Raw genomic sequence first — 17,057 nt, forward strand, 5'->3', positions numbered from 1 at the left:
CTTTACCGTGATGATGGCTTGTTGATAATACGCAATTCTAACGGCCAAGAAATGGAGCGAATCCGAAAAAATATAATCCAAAAGTTTAAAGATGTTGGATTTCAAATAGACATAAGAACAAATCTTAAATCAGTTAACTTCCTTGATGTAACTTTCAATTTAGCCCAAAACACCCATAAGCCTTTCAAAAAACCCAACGATAATCTTCAATATATCCACATACCTTCTAATCACCCACCACAAATTATTAAACACTTACCTACTTCAATATCAAACAGACTATCACAAAATTCCTCCAGCGAAGTTATATTTAATCAATCTAAAAACGAATATGAACAAGCACTAAAAAATAGCGGATACAAAAACTACTCCCTCAAATATCAGATCAAACAAAAAATATCCCAGAAAAATCGTAAACGCAATATCATATGGTTCAACCCCCCATTTAATAAAAACGTCTCCACAAGTGTTGCAAAAATGTTCTTGTATTTACTAGAAAAAAACTTCCCTAAGACACACAAACTTCACAAAATCTTAAACAGAAACACTGTAAAGGTAAGCTACAGTTGCACTGAAAATATAGAAAAAATTATAAAAAACCACAACAAAAAAATTATCTTCCCTAGAATTGAAAATAATGATCCAAAATGCAACTGTCGAAACAAAGCAGAATGCCCCCTGAATGGTAAGTGCAAATCAACAAATATTATATATAAATGCATTATCGCAGCAAAAAACCAACCCAGCAAAGTTTATATAGGATTAACGGAAGGTGAGTGGAAAACCAGATACAACAACCACAAATCATCATTCAACAATATTAAATACAAAAATTCGACCGCCCTATCAAACTATGTCTGGGATTTAAAAAACAATTTTAATGAAACCCCTATGCTAACATGGTCTATTGTCAAATCAGTACCCCCCTACTCAAATATTTCCAAAAGATGCCCACTATGTCTGTATGAGAAATTTACTATTAAATCATATCCAAAACCTGAAGAACTGTTAAATAAGAGAACCGAAATTATATCAAAGTGCCGCAACGAAAATAAATTCTTATTAAAAAATTACAAAGCTCGCTACAAACCTGACTAACAACTATAAATAAAAATAACTATACTAATCTGCTCCATATATCTCTAGGCTAACTAATAAATTGCTCACATACACAGCTTTTGTAATATATTTCATAATATTATGTATATTTTTATATCAATTTTAATTCTTATTATCTTATTTTTATTCTATTATTTTTTAATACACAAATAATACACATTAACACATAAAAAATATTTTAAATAACATTAAACATAAAACTATTTCACAATTATTAGCCAACTAAAAACAAATTAATAATATTATTAACCTAACTACTAATCAATTTCCGTCCCGTAACGATCTAAAATACAAATATAAACCGTAACGTCCACTAAACAAATCGTAGCAAAATTAAACTTTTACTACTTGCCTGATGATTGTGATAACACATGAAACTCAGAGTTGCAATATTAAATTATATTATAAACATTAGCATTTAGCTAATTCCTGGTACTGCGGGTAACAGTAACATATATTATATAGCTCTAGTTCATCTATTGAGCACTCTTTCAAGTATACAATATTATACATGATAATATAAAGATATTTTCTTTATTCATATATATACACTTATGTATATATATATATATATATATATATATATATATGTATGTATGTATGTATATATATATGTATATATATATTAACTCTAACTAAACAATATAATAACCCTAATTAAATAAATAAGCCCTGTGTATATAAACACAAAAGAACCCTTCTATTTTATTCCAAAACATGGACAGGGGGGGGAGCAACTATTTATATATTGAAAAAACAACTATTTATTTTTATTGAAAAGAATAAACAAAAAGATAAATGTATATTCAAAATATTATAAAAGATAAAAACACATTTGACTAACATTAATAATGTTTATCTCTTTATCTTTTTCTGCATCACACCAAGCCCATCATTTAACTTTGAAATTTTACTTGATTTTTATCCTGGTGATCTGAATACAGATCGAACTTTGCCTACAGTCAGCAATCTATTTTGTTTTTCAGTTTCATTAGAATATCTTTGAATATACTGCACCATCATACCTATAGACCGTTCCGAATGGTCATTCACAAATATTAAAGTTTCAGCATATTTTTGAAAACATTTCAAGCATGATTGGGTATGCCAATAGTTTGGTGAAAGTGAGAGCCAGTCTTTAACTTGTTGCTTATCAAGACCAATCATGTCAAAAATCAGGTAAGAAAATTCATCAACTAAGACAGACAGGGATGGTGGTTTTATTCCAATATTTATATTCATTTTATAAATTTTCTTGGTATCTTGTTTTACTTTGTTCTCAGGCTTATAATAGTCAGAGCTAGGCATGTCAAATGACAGAATTGCTGATGCAATTTTTGTCTTCTCCTCTAATGTTAAATCATCATCTTGTAAAGCTAGAGGTATCATTTTTGAGTCCAAATACCAACAATGTTTATTCTGAGATTCCAATACAACATCAACAGCAGTTGGGTTTGTACATACCTTCTTGTGCAGATGCATTTGATGTATGGCTGTAATATCAAGTAAAGGAGATTTGATGACATCCTCAGATTGTAAATACCATTTTGCATAAAAGCAAATAATAAATTCTGTAATAAGCCTAATTTCAGTTTTTATTTTATCATTTTCTAGAACAAATGTAAGTTGGTTGGATAGAAGCTAAAGCTTTAGATAATAAATTACTTTTCCTAAAAATCTTGCATGATGAATAGCACCTGTTTTTCATACTTTATATGTAACAGGGGATAAGTAAGTGACAACTAATTCTGCAAGCTCACTTCTATCATCTCTTTTAATACCTGGTTTACCAATGCTCTGCAAAATGTTAATAAATTCTCATCTGCCTTCTTTAAAAGATTGCTTTTAACATTATTCCAATCAAACTGTAGGAGTTGTATTGGATTATAGTTAAAATTAGGTTCTTCAATAATATTTTTTAATTTTTTGAAAAGAGGATTATCAGGTCCATTTGTTTTATCATTGGTCACTAATTTCCAAAACTGAAGTATTCTTAGTTCGTTCACATGATGTCTACAGGCTGTTTGGAGAAGATATTTATCAAGTTCTTTAGATATTCTTGAACGGACCCTTTATTTGTCCCAGTATTGGATGATGTTGTATTGAAGCATATTCCTCTAGTTTTCGATGTAAGTTGATATTCTTTAATTAAATCTATTATACCAAAAAATTGATCTTCACCAGTGGATGACGCCAGCGGAGGTACTCCAAGTAGGTAAGAATCTCCCTTAATGTTAACTAAAACAGCCATTCTATCCCTCTTTAATATTTTTCCTTTGTTTAGTTCAAACAATGTCTTGCCGTCCAAATGAATTATACATGGATATGGAGATGCATCAATGGCTACTTTAGGATCTTGTTTTGTAATGGTTGATATGTTTTCATTTTCTTTTTTTCATTTTTCTATATGCGGTAGACTGACTGCTTTTAACTTCTTTAAGATCAACATCTGATTGATATAGAATTGCATTTGTTACCTTCTGTAAAACATTTGGCGATATATCACAGGCTGTGGCAGTAAGAGAAGCATTACCAGCAAAAATATCTTTTGAAATTTTTGCAATTACTGTGTCTGGGTTTTCAGAAACTTCTATATGATACCAATTATCTGGATCAAAATCAGATTTAATTAAAGAATCCTCGCTTAGATCTGTGCCTATAAGTTCAACCTTGGGTACATCATTTCCCAAACTTATAGGGTGTGATTTTGTGAAATTTTTCTTCCTGATACTTTCTTATGTCTAATTTATAGAATTGTGACTTGTGCAAATTAAAAAGTTTTTCAACCAAAACAAAATCAGTTAACACATCAAATCCAGCTTTAATCCAGGAGCTCTCGATTTTAGACAAAATACATTCACAGCAACTATCTGAGCATCTTGAAAAATTTTTTTTAAGGGGACAAGCAATTATATTTAATATTGATGCAGATCGACTTTGCTGGTCATATATTAAGTGTTTAAGAATATCCAAGCCTGTTGGAAGCTGTATATCTAAATAAAAAGATTTTAAATTATCAATGAACCATTCGAAAAAGGTCTCATTAATAATTCCAAAAAAGATTCATTACTAATTCCAGTATTAACAAAAATGTTTCTACCTGATATAGCTGGTTTTGTCTCTTTTATAATAAAAAGTTCCTTTTTCATTGACCTTAGTTGAGTTGCACTCATTTATAATATGTTTATTTTATGTACTAATCTGAAATTATTAGAAAGATGTAAAATTTTAAATTTTCAGAAGTTGTACCAATATATAAATATACAACAATAAATGTAACAGAAGAAAATGCAAAAAATTACCAATTTTCCTGATTTTCAATACCACAAAACATAAATTTTTGAGGGGTAATAAAAAAACCATACAGTTTTAAACTAAAATATAGTCCTTTATATAGTAAGGAAAAAAAATATATATTTAACCCCTCCCTCAAGAGGTCCTAAAATGACCACTTTTTGATCATTTTCTCCCTAAATTAATGGTTTGAGGGGTCAAAAGTGATCCAACAAGCTCTTTTTTATATATTTGCCCCAAATTTAAGGGTATGGTTTTTTTGTTTTCAAAATTTACTTTTTTTGACTCCCTTAATATATATATATGTATATATATATATATATATATATATATATATATATATATATATATATATATATATATATATATATATATATATATATATATATATACATATATACACACACAAACCTCTGGATTAGGGTCGGCATTCAGCAATGCTGACCCTAATTTATATATATATATATATATATATATATATATATATATATATATATATATATATATATATATATATATATATATATGTGTGTGTATATATATATATATATATATATATATATATATATATATATATATATATATATATATATATATATATATATATATATATAGATAGATAGATAGATAGATAGATAGATAGATAGATAGATATAGATATAGATAGATAGATTGATAGATAAGTAGAAGTAGATAGATAAGTAGATTTATATAGATAATATATTCTCACTATCTTGAAAGAGATCCAAAAATTTTAATTTTTATTTTAATGAATACAAATATAGCTTATGACTTAAATTTATAATTTGAAAGAGTGAAAGAGTTTTATCTCTCAGACTACATCAAAAATCATTACTATTTTTAGATTTTTGAATAGTTATACCATCAGTAAAAGTTCTTTATATAAAAGTTTTGTTTTTAGTCTAATTAACCTTTTTACTTTTCTGTATCTTTATTGATTTATGTTAGAAGATTTACTTTTTTGTTAGAAGATATGAAGCGCACATATACAGATTCAAGTTCAGAATGTTCATTAAAAAATTCAAATGGTAAAGCTCCAGCAGATGATACTTTATCAAAAACCATTAAAAAAATGCGTCTGAGCTCTATGTTTGATAGTTTACCTAATTTAGAAGATGATGAGATGGCGGTAGATACAAGCTATACTACCAGTAACCCAGATGATTTTAAAATCAACTTAATTATCAGGCTCCTAATGGGTTCACGTATTCAATGCTGTTTCAATAAAAATGACACTATTGGCACTGTTCTAGACTTTATTTCTTCAATTATGCATGATAAAGTTGACTTAAAAGCATATATTTTATATGTTAATGAAGTTCCTAAGCGTGAAATAAAATTGGCAACAGATACGCTTCATTCTTTGGGAATTAAAAATAGAACAATACTAGTTTTAGATAAAAGAGATGAATAAGTAATTTTAATAAGAACAGTTTGACATTCTTTTTGTTAAGATTTTTTTATATAAAAAAATACTAATTTATTAACTTTTTGAATCAATATTGGTTTATCAATTAACTAATTACATCTAATTTTTTGTATATTTATACATACATTCATACATACATACATACGTACATACATACATACATACATACATACATACATACATACATACATACATACATACATACATACATACATACTTACATACATACTCTCAAGTCCTTAATACATAGGGTGGGTGTGGGGGAAGAGGGGGAATAAAAAAAGGCGGGGTTTGTCCAGTTCTAATAAACATTGGGGGGGGGTTAATGAATGGAGGACCATTTTCATGTTAAAATATAAATATTTTATTTATAAAAAAATTTTAATTTATAAATCCCAACTAATATTTTTTTTACAAAACACACATCAAGCTATTTAATTCTAGTGTGGCTCGCAGTCAAATGCACATTTTTTAACAACTGTTTATCATAATTTCAATAGGGTTTAATATGCTGATATAAGTTTTATACTTATATCAACATAGTATATATCGAGAGTACATATGTATATATATAATAATAATAATATATATATATACATACATGCAATTATATATACATATATATACATGTATATATATATATGTATATATATGTATGTATGAATGTATATATATATATATATGTATGTATGTATGTATGTATGTAATACAGTGGATGCAGATCTTAATAGGAGTAGCATATATTTTGTTGTGCAGAGAAAGAAGTTGAGCGGAACTACTAGGGACGTGGTGGGGATCCAACTTGGAACTTCTTGCTTAAGAAGTGAGCACTCTACCACTACACCACGACTACATTTAAAAACTTAGAACTGATAAGAAGTATTAAAAATATTCATGCCTTTCTAAATTCATGAAATTTTTTTTTTAAATTCACTTCACCAAGGCTCCAATGGGGGCCACTCTAAAACTTAAACCTTGTTTAAAAAAGTTACTGAACAGAAAAACAGGTTGAGTGTAGAACTTCTAGAAGCATAGAATAGGTTTAAAAGTAGAACCTCTTAATTTTGAGCCAAAAGTATTACCACTAGTCTACTACTGCATTTATATATTTTTTTTATTTATTTTAGTATTTTTTTTATTAATTTTAAACTAGGTGTATAAATCTGGAAAAAGAATTAGCAATGTTTGATTCTTATTTGTGATTTATTACATTCTTTTTTGATTTCATAGTTCTATAATTAGATTTCATAATTCTATAATTACAGCTGTTGTAACACTACTTATTTCAAATCTTATACAAGCTTTTTTCAAGTTTGTTGTATATCCAAATCTTAGACAAGCTTTTGTCAAGTTTGTTGTATATCAAATCTTATACAAGCTTTTGTCAAGTTTGTTGTATATCAAATCTTATACAAGCTCTTATCAAGTTTTTTATATGAGTATTTTTTTTTTAATGCAGTTATAGGAAAATCTAAAATGATTCAGATTTTTTTATTTTTTATTATTAAATAACTTGGCATCTAGTTTAAGTTTACATTGAATATACATAGCAGTTTTTCTATTCATTTTTCTAAGCAGTTTTTCTATTCATTTCTCTCTCTCTTAGTTTCTCTTTTTTCATTTTAAACTGATATAAAGGTATAGCTATAGTATAAATTTTTTTATATAGTATTAATCTAATCATGTTTAAAAAAAACAATTCTAATCAGGTTGTAAATATTTTTGTTTTGTTTAGCACTAAGCTTTATACAAATTTATAGCCTCACAAATTTATAACCTTTGATTGTGAGCTATTACTGAAAGTCCACAAACTCAAGAAGAAAATTGAACAAATGCTCAAAATTATAATGCAGATATTCTTTGTATTTGTTTGCAATAACAGCAGGCAATACTCTTGTGACAAGTTTAGAATTTTTTTTGGTACCAACATGGATTAGAGGAAGCTTTGAGTTGACTCTACTTCACAAATCTTGCTTATATTGTTTGATTAAACATTTATTTGAACTCAAATCCTTAAATGGTTATCAATATTTTTTAATTTGTCTTTGTTAGAAAATGTTTATTTATAGAATAAGAGCAATTTCCTAGGTGATTCATTAAATTGTTAACTCACTAATATATATATAAATATATATATATATATATATATATATATATATATATATATATATATATATATATATATATATATATATATATATATATATATATATATATATATATATATATATATACGTAAGTGTATATATATATGAATAAAGAAAATATCTTTATATTATCATGTATAATATTGTATACTTGAAAGAGTGCTCAATAGATAAACTAGAGCTATATAATATATATGTTACTGTTACCCGCAGTACCAGGAATTAGCAAAATGCTAATGTTTATAATATAATTTAATATTGCAACTCTGAGTTTCATGTGTTATCACAATCATCAGGCAAGTAGTAAAAGTTTAATTTTGCTACGATTTGTTTAGTGGATGTTACGGTTTATATTTGTATTTTAGATCGTTACGGGACGGAAATTGATTAGTAGTTAGGTTAATAATATTATTAATTTGTTTTTAGTTGGCTAATAATTGTGAAATAGTTTTATGTTTTATGTTTAATGTTGTTTAAAATATTCTTTATGTTTAAATGTGTATTATTTGTGTATTAAAAAATAATAGAATAAAAATAAGAATTAAAATTGATATAAAAATATACATAATATTATGAAATATATTACAAAAGCTGTGTATGTGAGTAATTTATTAGTTAGCCTAGAGATATATGGAGCAGATTAGTATAGTTATTTTTATTTATAGTTGTTAGTCAGGTTTGTAGCGAACAACATTAAACATAAAACTATTTCACAATTATTAGTCAACTAAAAACAAATTAATAATATTATTAACCTAACTACTAATCAATTTCCGCCCCGTAACGATCTAAAATACAAATATAAACCGTAGCGTCCACTAAACAAATCGTTGCAAAATTAAACTTTTACTACTTGCCTGATGATTGTGATAACACATGAAACTCAGAGTTGCAATATTAAATTATATTATAAACATTAGCATTTAGCTAATTCCTGGTACTGCGGGTAACAGTAACATATATATTATATATATAAATATATATATATATATATATAAATATATATGTATATATATATATATATATATATATATATATATATATATATATATATATATATATATATATACACGCAGGCATACAAACACACATAGTATACAATATATAAATGTGTATATATCAAAACATTGTTTTTTTCATAAATTTCTATAACAACTTTAAATGTTAAAGGGTAAAAATGTAGAGGGTATATATTTGTTATTTATGCATTATGTAACACTGACATATTTAACGTTACTAATTACATAGCACTAATATATTCAACACTACTAATTACATAAACTAACATATTCCATGCTAATAATAAGAAATAGTTAAATTAAGTCAATTTTTATTATTTTTATTTTTATGAATTTTCATTTTAACATTTTGAAATTTGCAAGCAATTTTATAATTTGTTAAACTGTTGACTTTAAACAGTTGTTTTCTAAATGTTGGGTGTTGAGCCAGCCAAAAAATAGAGGTTGCACCTAAAGGACTGTCCCTCCTCCCCCTTTTTTGAACTGTCAATTTATTGCCACCCCCTGTATCCTTGCCCATCCTCCCTTAAATAAATTTTTAAAAATGCATAAACACTATTGATTTTTTTCTGGTTAAATTATTCATTTATATAATAGTAGATCTTAGCAAATTATATTTTAGAATAGTTGATATCTCATCAAATAATCAACTAAGAAAATATTATTATATATCTATAATATAATTTTACTAACTCATCATCTTCCCATTGGGTTGTTAAAATGATCTTTGTTTGAAACAACAGGTAGTGCATGCTCTCTACAAACTAAAAGGTTATCATCGTCTTGAGGTGCAATCAGATCTGTTGCGTCAACTTCATTTTCATCCAACCATTCAGTTTCATCCAACCATTTTCATCCAATCCTTCATTTTCATCCAACCATTCGGTAGTTTCTGAATTCGGCTGAAGTGTGAATACTGCCATAAATTCTGTCTGATGCTTGGCAGCGATGCGAACTAGTCAGACCCTTTTGATAGGAAGGAGTGTTATAGCCGATGAATGAATAGAAACTTGCTTTTTAAACGTAGCTTGAGAGGCAAAGTTGATATTGCACTTTTTACAGATTCTATCAGCTAGGCTAGACTGAATTGATGGACAAAACTCATACGGAAGAGTAGAAAATCTTTTGGCTGGTTGAGGAAAAATACTCTTAATGTTTGATGCGGTGAGCATAAACAGGGATGATAAAAACAACTCTTTAGCTCTTTCTGAGACATCTTCTGCTTTGAGAACATCTCTTGTGAGGCTGATCAGGACAGTTGGTAGAAGAAGTCATGTTGTAATTATTTTAGGTTAAAAGTTGTTTTATATATTACGAATTAACTTTTCCCAATGAATATTTATAAATACCTCAAGAATCAAGATGAGTTCGGTAATGCTACTGGGGAAGAATCATCCTAGATGATTATCTACTTAGAGGTGTCATTCGTTGCTCAGCTCGGTTAAATACACTGCGGCCCGTAGCATTTGTCATGATGAAATGAGAGTTGAGGTTATTCTTCAAGAAATGGTCAGTTTTGATTTCAATTACTTTCTGATATCTGGGATTTTCACCAGGTCCCCTATCGGCACTAAACACAACAATAGACTTAACCATATTAGTTTAAGGATCTCTGCTAATAGAGTCGAATTCTTTTGATATCCAAGAGTCGCTGAAAGTCTAATCCATGAGCAAAAGTGGTTGAGGATGTGTGTTTTCCTGATTGAACAGCAATGTAGCTAGGTCGTACATTGTTTCAGAGACTTTTTCTTTTGATAGTAATTCCTGCATATACAGATGGTATAAGCATGTGTTTAGCAGCCACGACCTAATCATGGTCCGGGAGAGTTATCCGATACTTCAAATATATCAACAGCAGCACTTGTTTTTTGGCTGCTGCGATTCCAATTGGCACTCTGGCCTTGTCCTCTTGGCTAATGATACACACTTCATCTGGTCCCGAAATAGAACAAATTTCTTCAACATATTTTGTGGTTGAACTGCAGAAGAGTCCATCAGTATGTTTTAAATAAGATTTATTCTGAACCAGAGTTCAGAATAAATCTTATTTAAAACATATTGATGGACTCTTCTGCAGTTCAATCAACCTAGCAGGGACTGTTTTGACATATCTTTTGCCTTCTAATGTTCCGTAACTTCTTGGAAGTAGAAGAGTATAGAGGGCAAACCATGGACAGTAATATCAATAATCGCCTTCAAAAGAGGAGGATAATCTACTTCTAATGATGATCAACTAGGTTTCTTTCTGATTTTCATTTTCTCTTCGACTTCTAGATGTTCCATGCAGATTTCCACCATTCTAGCTTTTTTCAGTTCTCTAGTTTTCTTTTGTTGAGCTTGATCATACTCTTCAGCTTCAGCAATGAATTCATTTCTCTTTCTAGTCTTTATTCCAGCAACATCACAATTTAAAGCTGCCATTTCAGAATTAATATGATCTTGAGCCACTGTTCTTTTTTATTTTTTTTGTTTTTAGTAGTCAACAAATTGGAAGTTAATGGACTTTGTCGATCATCAATGACAGATTGCTCGTGGGTGGGCTGTACAAGCTGTGAGGATTTCTAGTCAAATTCAAGAGAAATATACCTTGGGGACTGACTATTTTGGAGTATTGAAAATGACATTAGTTTGCTTTTGAACTTCATTGCCTTTTCATTGAATGAATTGATTAGATACATTAACCTTGATTCAAGATCCTTATGCTCAAGTTTCTCTTTCTTTAATGAGTTCCATAGACTATGGACTTCTTTCTGAATATTAACCTTCTTTTTATTGGTATTAGCATTTCCATACAAGACCATCAATAAGTTAGGCAATGAGATTTTATCATATTTGTATTATTGATTTATCAGTATTGTTTACATCATAATCAAAATAATGATTTTGCTCCTGTCAGCACAAGCTGTTCAAAATAATTTCTTCAAGTCGCTAGAGAGCAATTGAGTTTCCTATTTGAAATAATGACAATTGTATTTGAAATAATGACAAATGACTTAATGTATTTGTTTTAAAGCACTTTTTATAATTTGCTAAGGAGCGATTAATGATTGTGATTTTTATATACAAATAGTTGATATTTGTAAACAATTAGATTTGCAGTCAAATGGTAATACAATAATAAAATGTTAGTAAATTTTTAACTTATATTAAATTCCCTTCAAAGCAAATATACCACATTGTAGATGTAAATACCTTTAAAATTTGCTCGTTTAACCTATATTTACTGACATGATTTATAGATGGCTGCTAATACGCAATAGGGTCAGCTAAAATGCCATGTTTTATAAAAAACTAGCTCTGGTTTTGAGTTGGGGTTTTTAAGTTTATGTTTTATCATAAATTTTACTAATTTTTAGGCTTTCGGCTTCAAACTTGACTTTAAACATTTTTTTTTTTTTTGTAGAAACACTTCAACAAATATTATGAGTATTTGCTCAATGTGAAATGAATACTGAATTTGTTCACATACTAAATCAAGCAAGTGTAAAAGATAAGGAGTAAAACAAAATTTTTTCTCGTTCATTTATTAAATTTTTATTTATATTATTTTTATTTATAATATTTATTAAATTTTTATTTATAATATTTATTAAATTTTTATTTATAATAAATTTTTTAAATTTAAATCATTACATGAACTGTTGCAGTAAATTTATCATTCAGAATTTATTTAAATAGAGGCAAATAAATTTTAAATAGTTTCAATTGATATTTTATTACGTTAAGAAAGTTAATGGCCTGTGTTTTTTCTACAAAAACAATCTTGATTGTTTTATTGTTTTAGTGGCAAAGTTGAAGATTATGTGCTCTATTTAAATGGCAACAAAAGGAATGAATCAAATGAAATGTACAGAAAAAAGATAACAGATAATGTATTCTGTCTTTTTAACATTTTTATCTTTTTTTTTTATATCTGCAAAAAATATGGCATGTTATTTTGTACTGATGCAAAAGAATTCTTTAATTAAACATTGGTTTAAGTGCCAACTGGTAACTATGCAATCAGATGAGAAAAAAGTTAGTTAACAGGACTGAGACAATAGCTAATTCTTCAGAGGCCATGCTCTATCTTTTTTTTTTTTTTTTTTTTTAATTATTCACCTCCCCAAAGCTAAGGAGGCCACTACAGTCGAGGAGGCTACTTTTTGTGGTTACAACCCTCTCTCAGCTCTATAACTCCAAAACACGAACCTTGACGAACAAGGCCGCTGCGCGGAGAAACAAGTTGAGCGCGGTACTACCAGGGACGTGGTGGGGATCGAACTCGGAACTTCTATCTATGAATGTGTCAAGTTCTCTTTAAACGTAAATCATGCCGAAAGTAACCCAAAATAACAAACATAAAAAAACCATCCCCACCATTTAACTGTTTTAATATATCTTTTACAAATATTTGTGGTCTGCAAAGTAAACTATTAGTTGAATCTTACCTTTTTAAAAGTTCTCCAGACTTGCTTGCTCTTATTGAGACTAATTTAAACTCCGCTATTCCTTCTTCAGATCTCAGTGTTGATGGGTATAATCCTTTGATTTGCAAAAAGTCCAATATTTACTTGCTTGACTTGGGGGTATACATACGCATCAACTCACCTATTTGTCATGAAATCATGTTTGAGTCCTTTGACCATTCTTTTATGTGCTTCTGCTTAGCACTTCTTCGATCTTACCTTTCTCTTTTTTCTTGTTCTTCTTTTTCCTTAGACTGCACTCTTTTAAGTGTAATTTCTGATCAAATTTACTATGCCCTCTTTTCTTACCCCTCTGCCAATATTGTTGTTATTGGCTACTTTAATGCTTATCACACTGAATGGCTTGGCTTTAACACCACTGACCCTGCTGGCATTAAAGCTTATAACTTCTGCATTTCTTAATCTCTTACTCAGATAGTTAACTTTAAGACTCGTTTTCCTGACAATCCTAATCATTTACCTTTGTTCCTTAATTTATGACTTGTCTCTGATCCTAGTTTGTGTCCAGTTTCTCCTCTTTCTCCTATAAGCGGTTTCTGACAATGCAATGATCTTTTTAAATCTTTCATCTCGTACCTCTTTAGACTCACCCTATCACCACACTACTTGCTGCTACCCTAAAGCTGACTGGGATTCTTTTCATGATTTTCTTTGTGACTGTTCTTGGGCTGATGTCTTTTCTCTCTCAACTGATAAATACGTCTCCTACGTAACTTGGATTCAGGCAGAAAAGGAAGCTTTTATTCCTTCTTGTTGGTTCTAAGTCAAGTCTCATTCTGTTCCATGGTTTTCACCCTCTGGTGCCGCTGCTATATCTAATCATAATCATTTTTTTTCATCATTAGCATTTCATTTCATTAATAAGGTCTTTGAGTCTTTGATCAACAAATTTCTCACATCCCATTGAATCAAATAACAGTTAGTTATTTGATTCAAATAACTAACTGTTAAACAATCAATATGGTTTTCGATACTCTTGCTCTACAGCTGACTTGCTATCTGCTGTGACAAAGGTTTTATTGTGCATTATATGGAGGCGGAGAGGCTAGGGTTATTGCTCATTACATATCTAAAACATTCAACAAACTTTGGCATGCTCGTCTTTTCTATTAGGTTTCTTCATATGGTGAATTTGGGCAAGTTTTTGAGATTATCGAATTGTTTCTTTATCAAAATCACTCTTTATCAAAATCACTCTTCTTAATTTCCAGTAACTTCTGGGGTACCTCAAGGTTCTATTCTTGGTCCTGTTTTGTTTCTTATCTACATTAATGATCTTCTTGACAACCTTACATCTAAAGTAGCTCTTTTTGCTGATGACTCAAATTTGTATTCCTGTCTTGACAAAAAGTCTTTTCTTTTCAATGGCTTAAAACAGGCAGCCAATCTTGAATCTTATCTCACTTTTGTAACAGACTGGGGCTTGCAGTGGGTTGTAAATTTTAACTCCAACAAAACTCAATTATTTACTGCAAACAACTATTGTAATACTTTCCTATATTAACAACTTTCCTATATCAATGAATGGCAACCCTCTCACTGAGTCCTCTTCTTTACATCTTCTTGGATTATTGTTTACTACTGACCTCTTATGAAAACCATGTATACAATCGATTGCTAAATTAGCATCCACTAAGGTTGCTTCTCTTTATCATGCTTACTATTTTCTTACTCTTGGTTCCATTCTCTACCTCTAAAAATCTCTTATTGGTCCCTGTATGGAATACTGTTGTTATATTTGGGCTGGTTCTTTTAATGATACTCTTTCTCTTCTAGACAAGATCCAAAAATCCATTGTAAACGTAGTTGAACCTGCTCTATTTGTTAAGTCTGATCCTCTTTCCCATTGTCGTAAAGTTGCATCTTTTTCTCTTTTCCACTAATACTAGCGTGGTTGCTGCTCAAAGAAGCAATCATTTCTAGTTTTGTCAACTAAAACTCATTCTTGCTTGACATTCAGCAAAGTCTCATTTGTTTACTATATATGTCCCTGCATGTTCTGAAAACTTTGTCTAGTTTTTCTACCCGCACTTCAACCTGTTGGAACTCTCTCTCATCTTCATGTTTTCCTGTCTCACACAACATACAACTTTTCAAATCTTCTGTCAACCATTTTCTTGTTCTATAACTTTATTCTTTTTATTCCTAGTAAATTCCAACTTAGTAGTGGTTGCCTTGTTGAGAGTGAATCAGAATAGTAGTAATAAAAACACAAACTTCTTGAACTCTTTAGACACTGACAACAATTTTTTTATTATGCTTTTTTTTTTTCTTTTTTTTTTTGTTAATTTACCTCCCCAAGGCCCAGAAGGCCACTACAGACGAGGAGGCTACTTAATTGTGGTTATAACCCTCTCTCAAATCTATAACTTCGAAACACGAAACTTGACGAACAAGGCCGCTGCGCGGAGAAACAAGTTGAGCGTGGTACTACCAGGGACGTGGTGGGGATCAAACTCCGAACTTCTCACTCATGAAGCGAGTGCTCTACCACTACACCACTACCGCTTAATATATACCGCTTTAATATAAACCAGCTGTAATTTTGTTTTTTAAGATTTATATATATATATATATATAAATTTTATCTATTACTTGTTTCTTACTAATTTATTTATAATGTGATTTTTAAATTTTTTTTTTTTTTTTTAGGATCTTATTCCAATAATTACAGCTCTTAAATGCAATAACTTTGTTGTTGGTATTGATCTTAGTTACAATAATATAAATGACAAGGGTGTGTGTTTAATTGCAACATATTTGCAGGTAATTGTGCAATTTTATCAGTAATTTAGTTACAGGATAATTTGGTGTAGTAGGGTGATACTTACATGTTTAAAGTTGAAATAAACTTCAAGCTTTTTAAAAAACCCTACCAAAACAGGCTTTTTGAGTTTTTTCTAAAAACTTATTCTAATTCCAAATTTCTATTATTGTAAATGTTTTATATCCTTACTATAATATACAAGTGGCTCCCATATTTTTTTAAATAGTAGTACATCTTGTAAATTTTTACACACTTTACAAGGATAAGGTCACACTAATGACTGAGGAGTCTATCAATCTATCTATTGCAACTGTCAAGGGTGGATCCATAGGGGAGGGAGGCAATGTGGCAATTTTATAATGAAATTTTTTATAAAATTTTAATAAAGTTTTGGGGTGCAAATTTTAAATTGGGCTGTTGGTATGTTGGTACCAATTTATGACGTAACTTCTTAGTTACATAGATTAGGACAGTATCAGAAATTGTTTTAAAGCGTAAACTGGCACATTTACGTACGTGCTAAGCTATTTAACGTAAGCCATTTTTTATCATTTTTTAATATTTAAACTAGTCTAAAGAAATCATTTAAGCGGTAAGATAAAAGAAATAACCAAAAACCACTTTGAAGTTTTAATGACAATTACGTAAAAAAATTTATATGATAATTACATTTGATATTCGAGCTATTTACACTTAAGAAAAAACAAAGAAAATTTTATATTTATTAACCTAACTTTTCCATCAAAAATGTTCAGTATAAAGAAAAAAAGATTTTATAGGTGCATAAAAAAA

At 29.1% G+C, this 17,057-nt stretch overlaps 1 protein-coding gene across 4 annotated transcripts in view; it reads left to right on the forward strand.

Annotated features, from left to right (window-relative positions):
- The window catches only part of LOC101236131 (leucine-rich repeat-containing protein 34), a 68,337-nt gene that overhangs the window by 21,431 nt on the left and 29,849 nt on the right, over positions 1–17,057 (forward strand). For 2 of the 4 annotated variants that reach the window (XM_065799223.1, XM_065799224.1), the window contains exons 2-4: positions 12,433–12,526; positions 12,814–12,901; positions 16,151–16,264. In XM_065799223.1, the coding sequence (XP_065655295.1) occupies positions 12,474–12,526; positions 12,814–12,901; positions 16,151–16,264 (255 nt within the window). In that variant the 5' untranslated portion in view covers positions 12,433–12,473. Of the gene's footprint in view, positions 1–2,088; positions 2,299–5,719; positions 5,849–12,432; positions 12,527–12,813; positions 12,902–16,150; positions 16,265–17,057 lie in introns of those variants that run through there. The other 2 variants (XM_065799226.1, XM_065799225.1) reach the window with 2 other exon arrangements.

The sequence above is a fragment of the Hydra vulgaris genome, chromosome 06 (genome assembly GCF_038396675.1).
Source record: "Hydra vulgaris chromosome 06, alternate assembly HydraT2T_AEP".
NCBI classification, from domain to species: Eukaryota; Metazoa; Cnidaria; class Hydrozoa; order Anthoathecata; family Hydridae; genus Hydra; species Hydra vulgaris.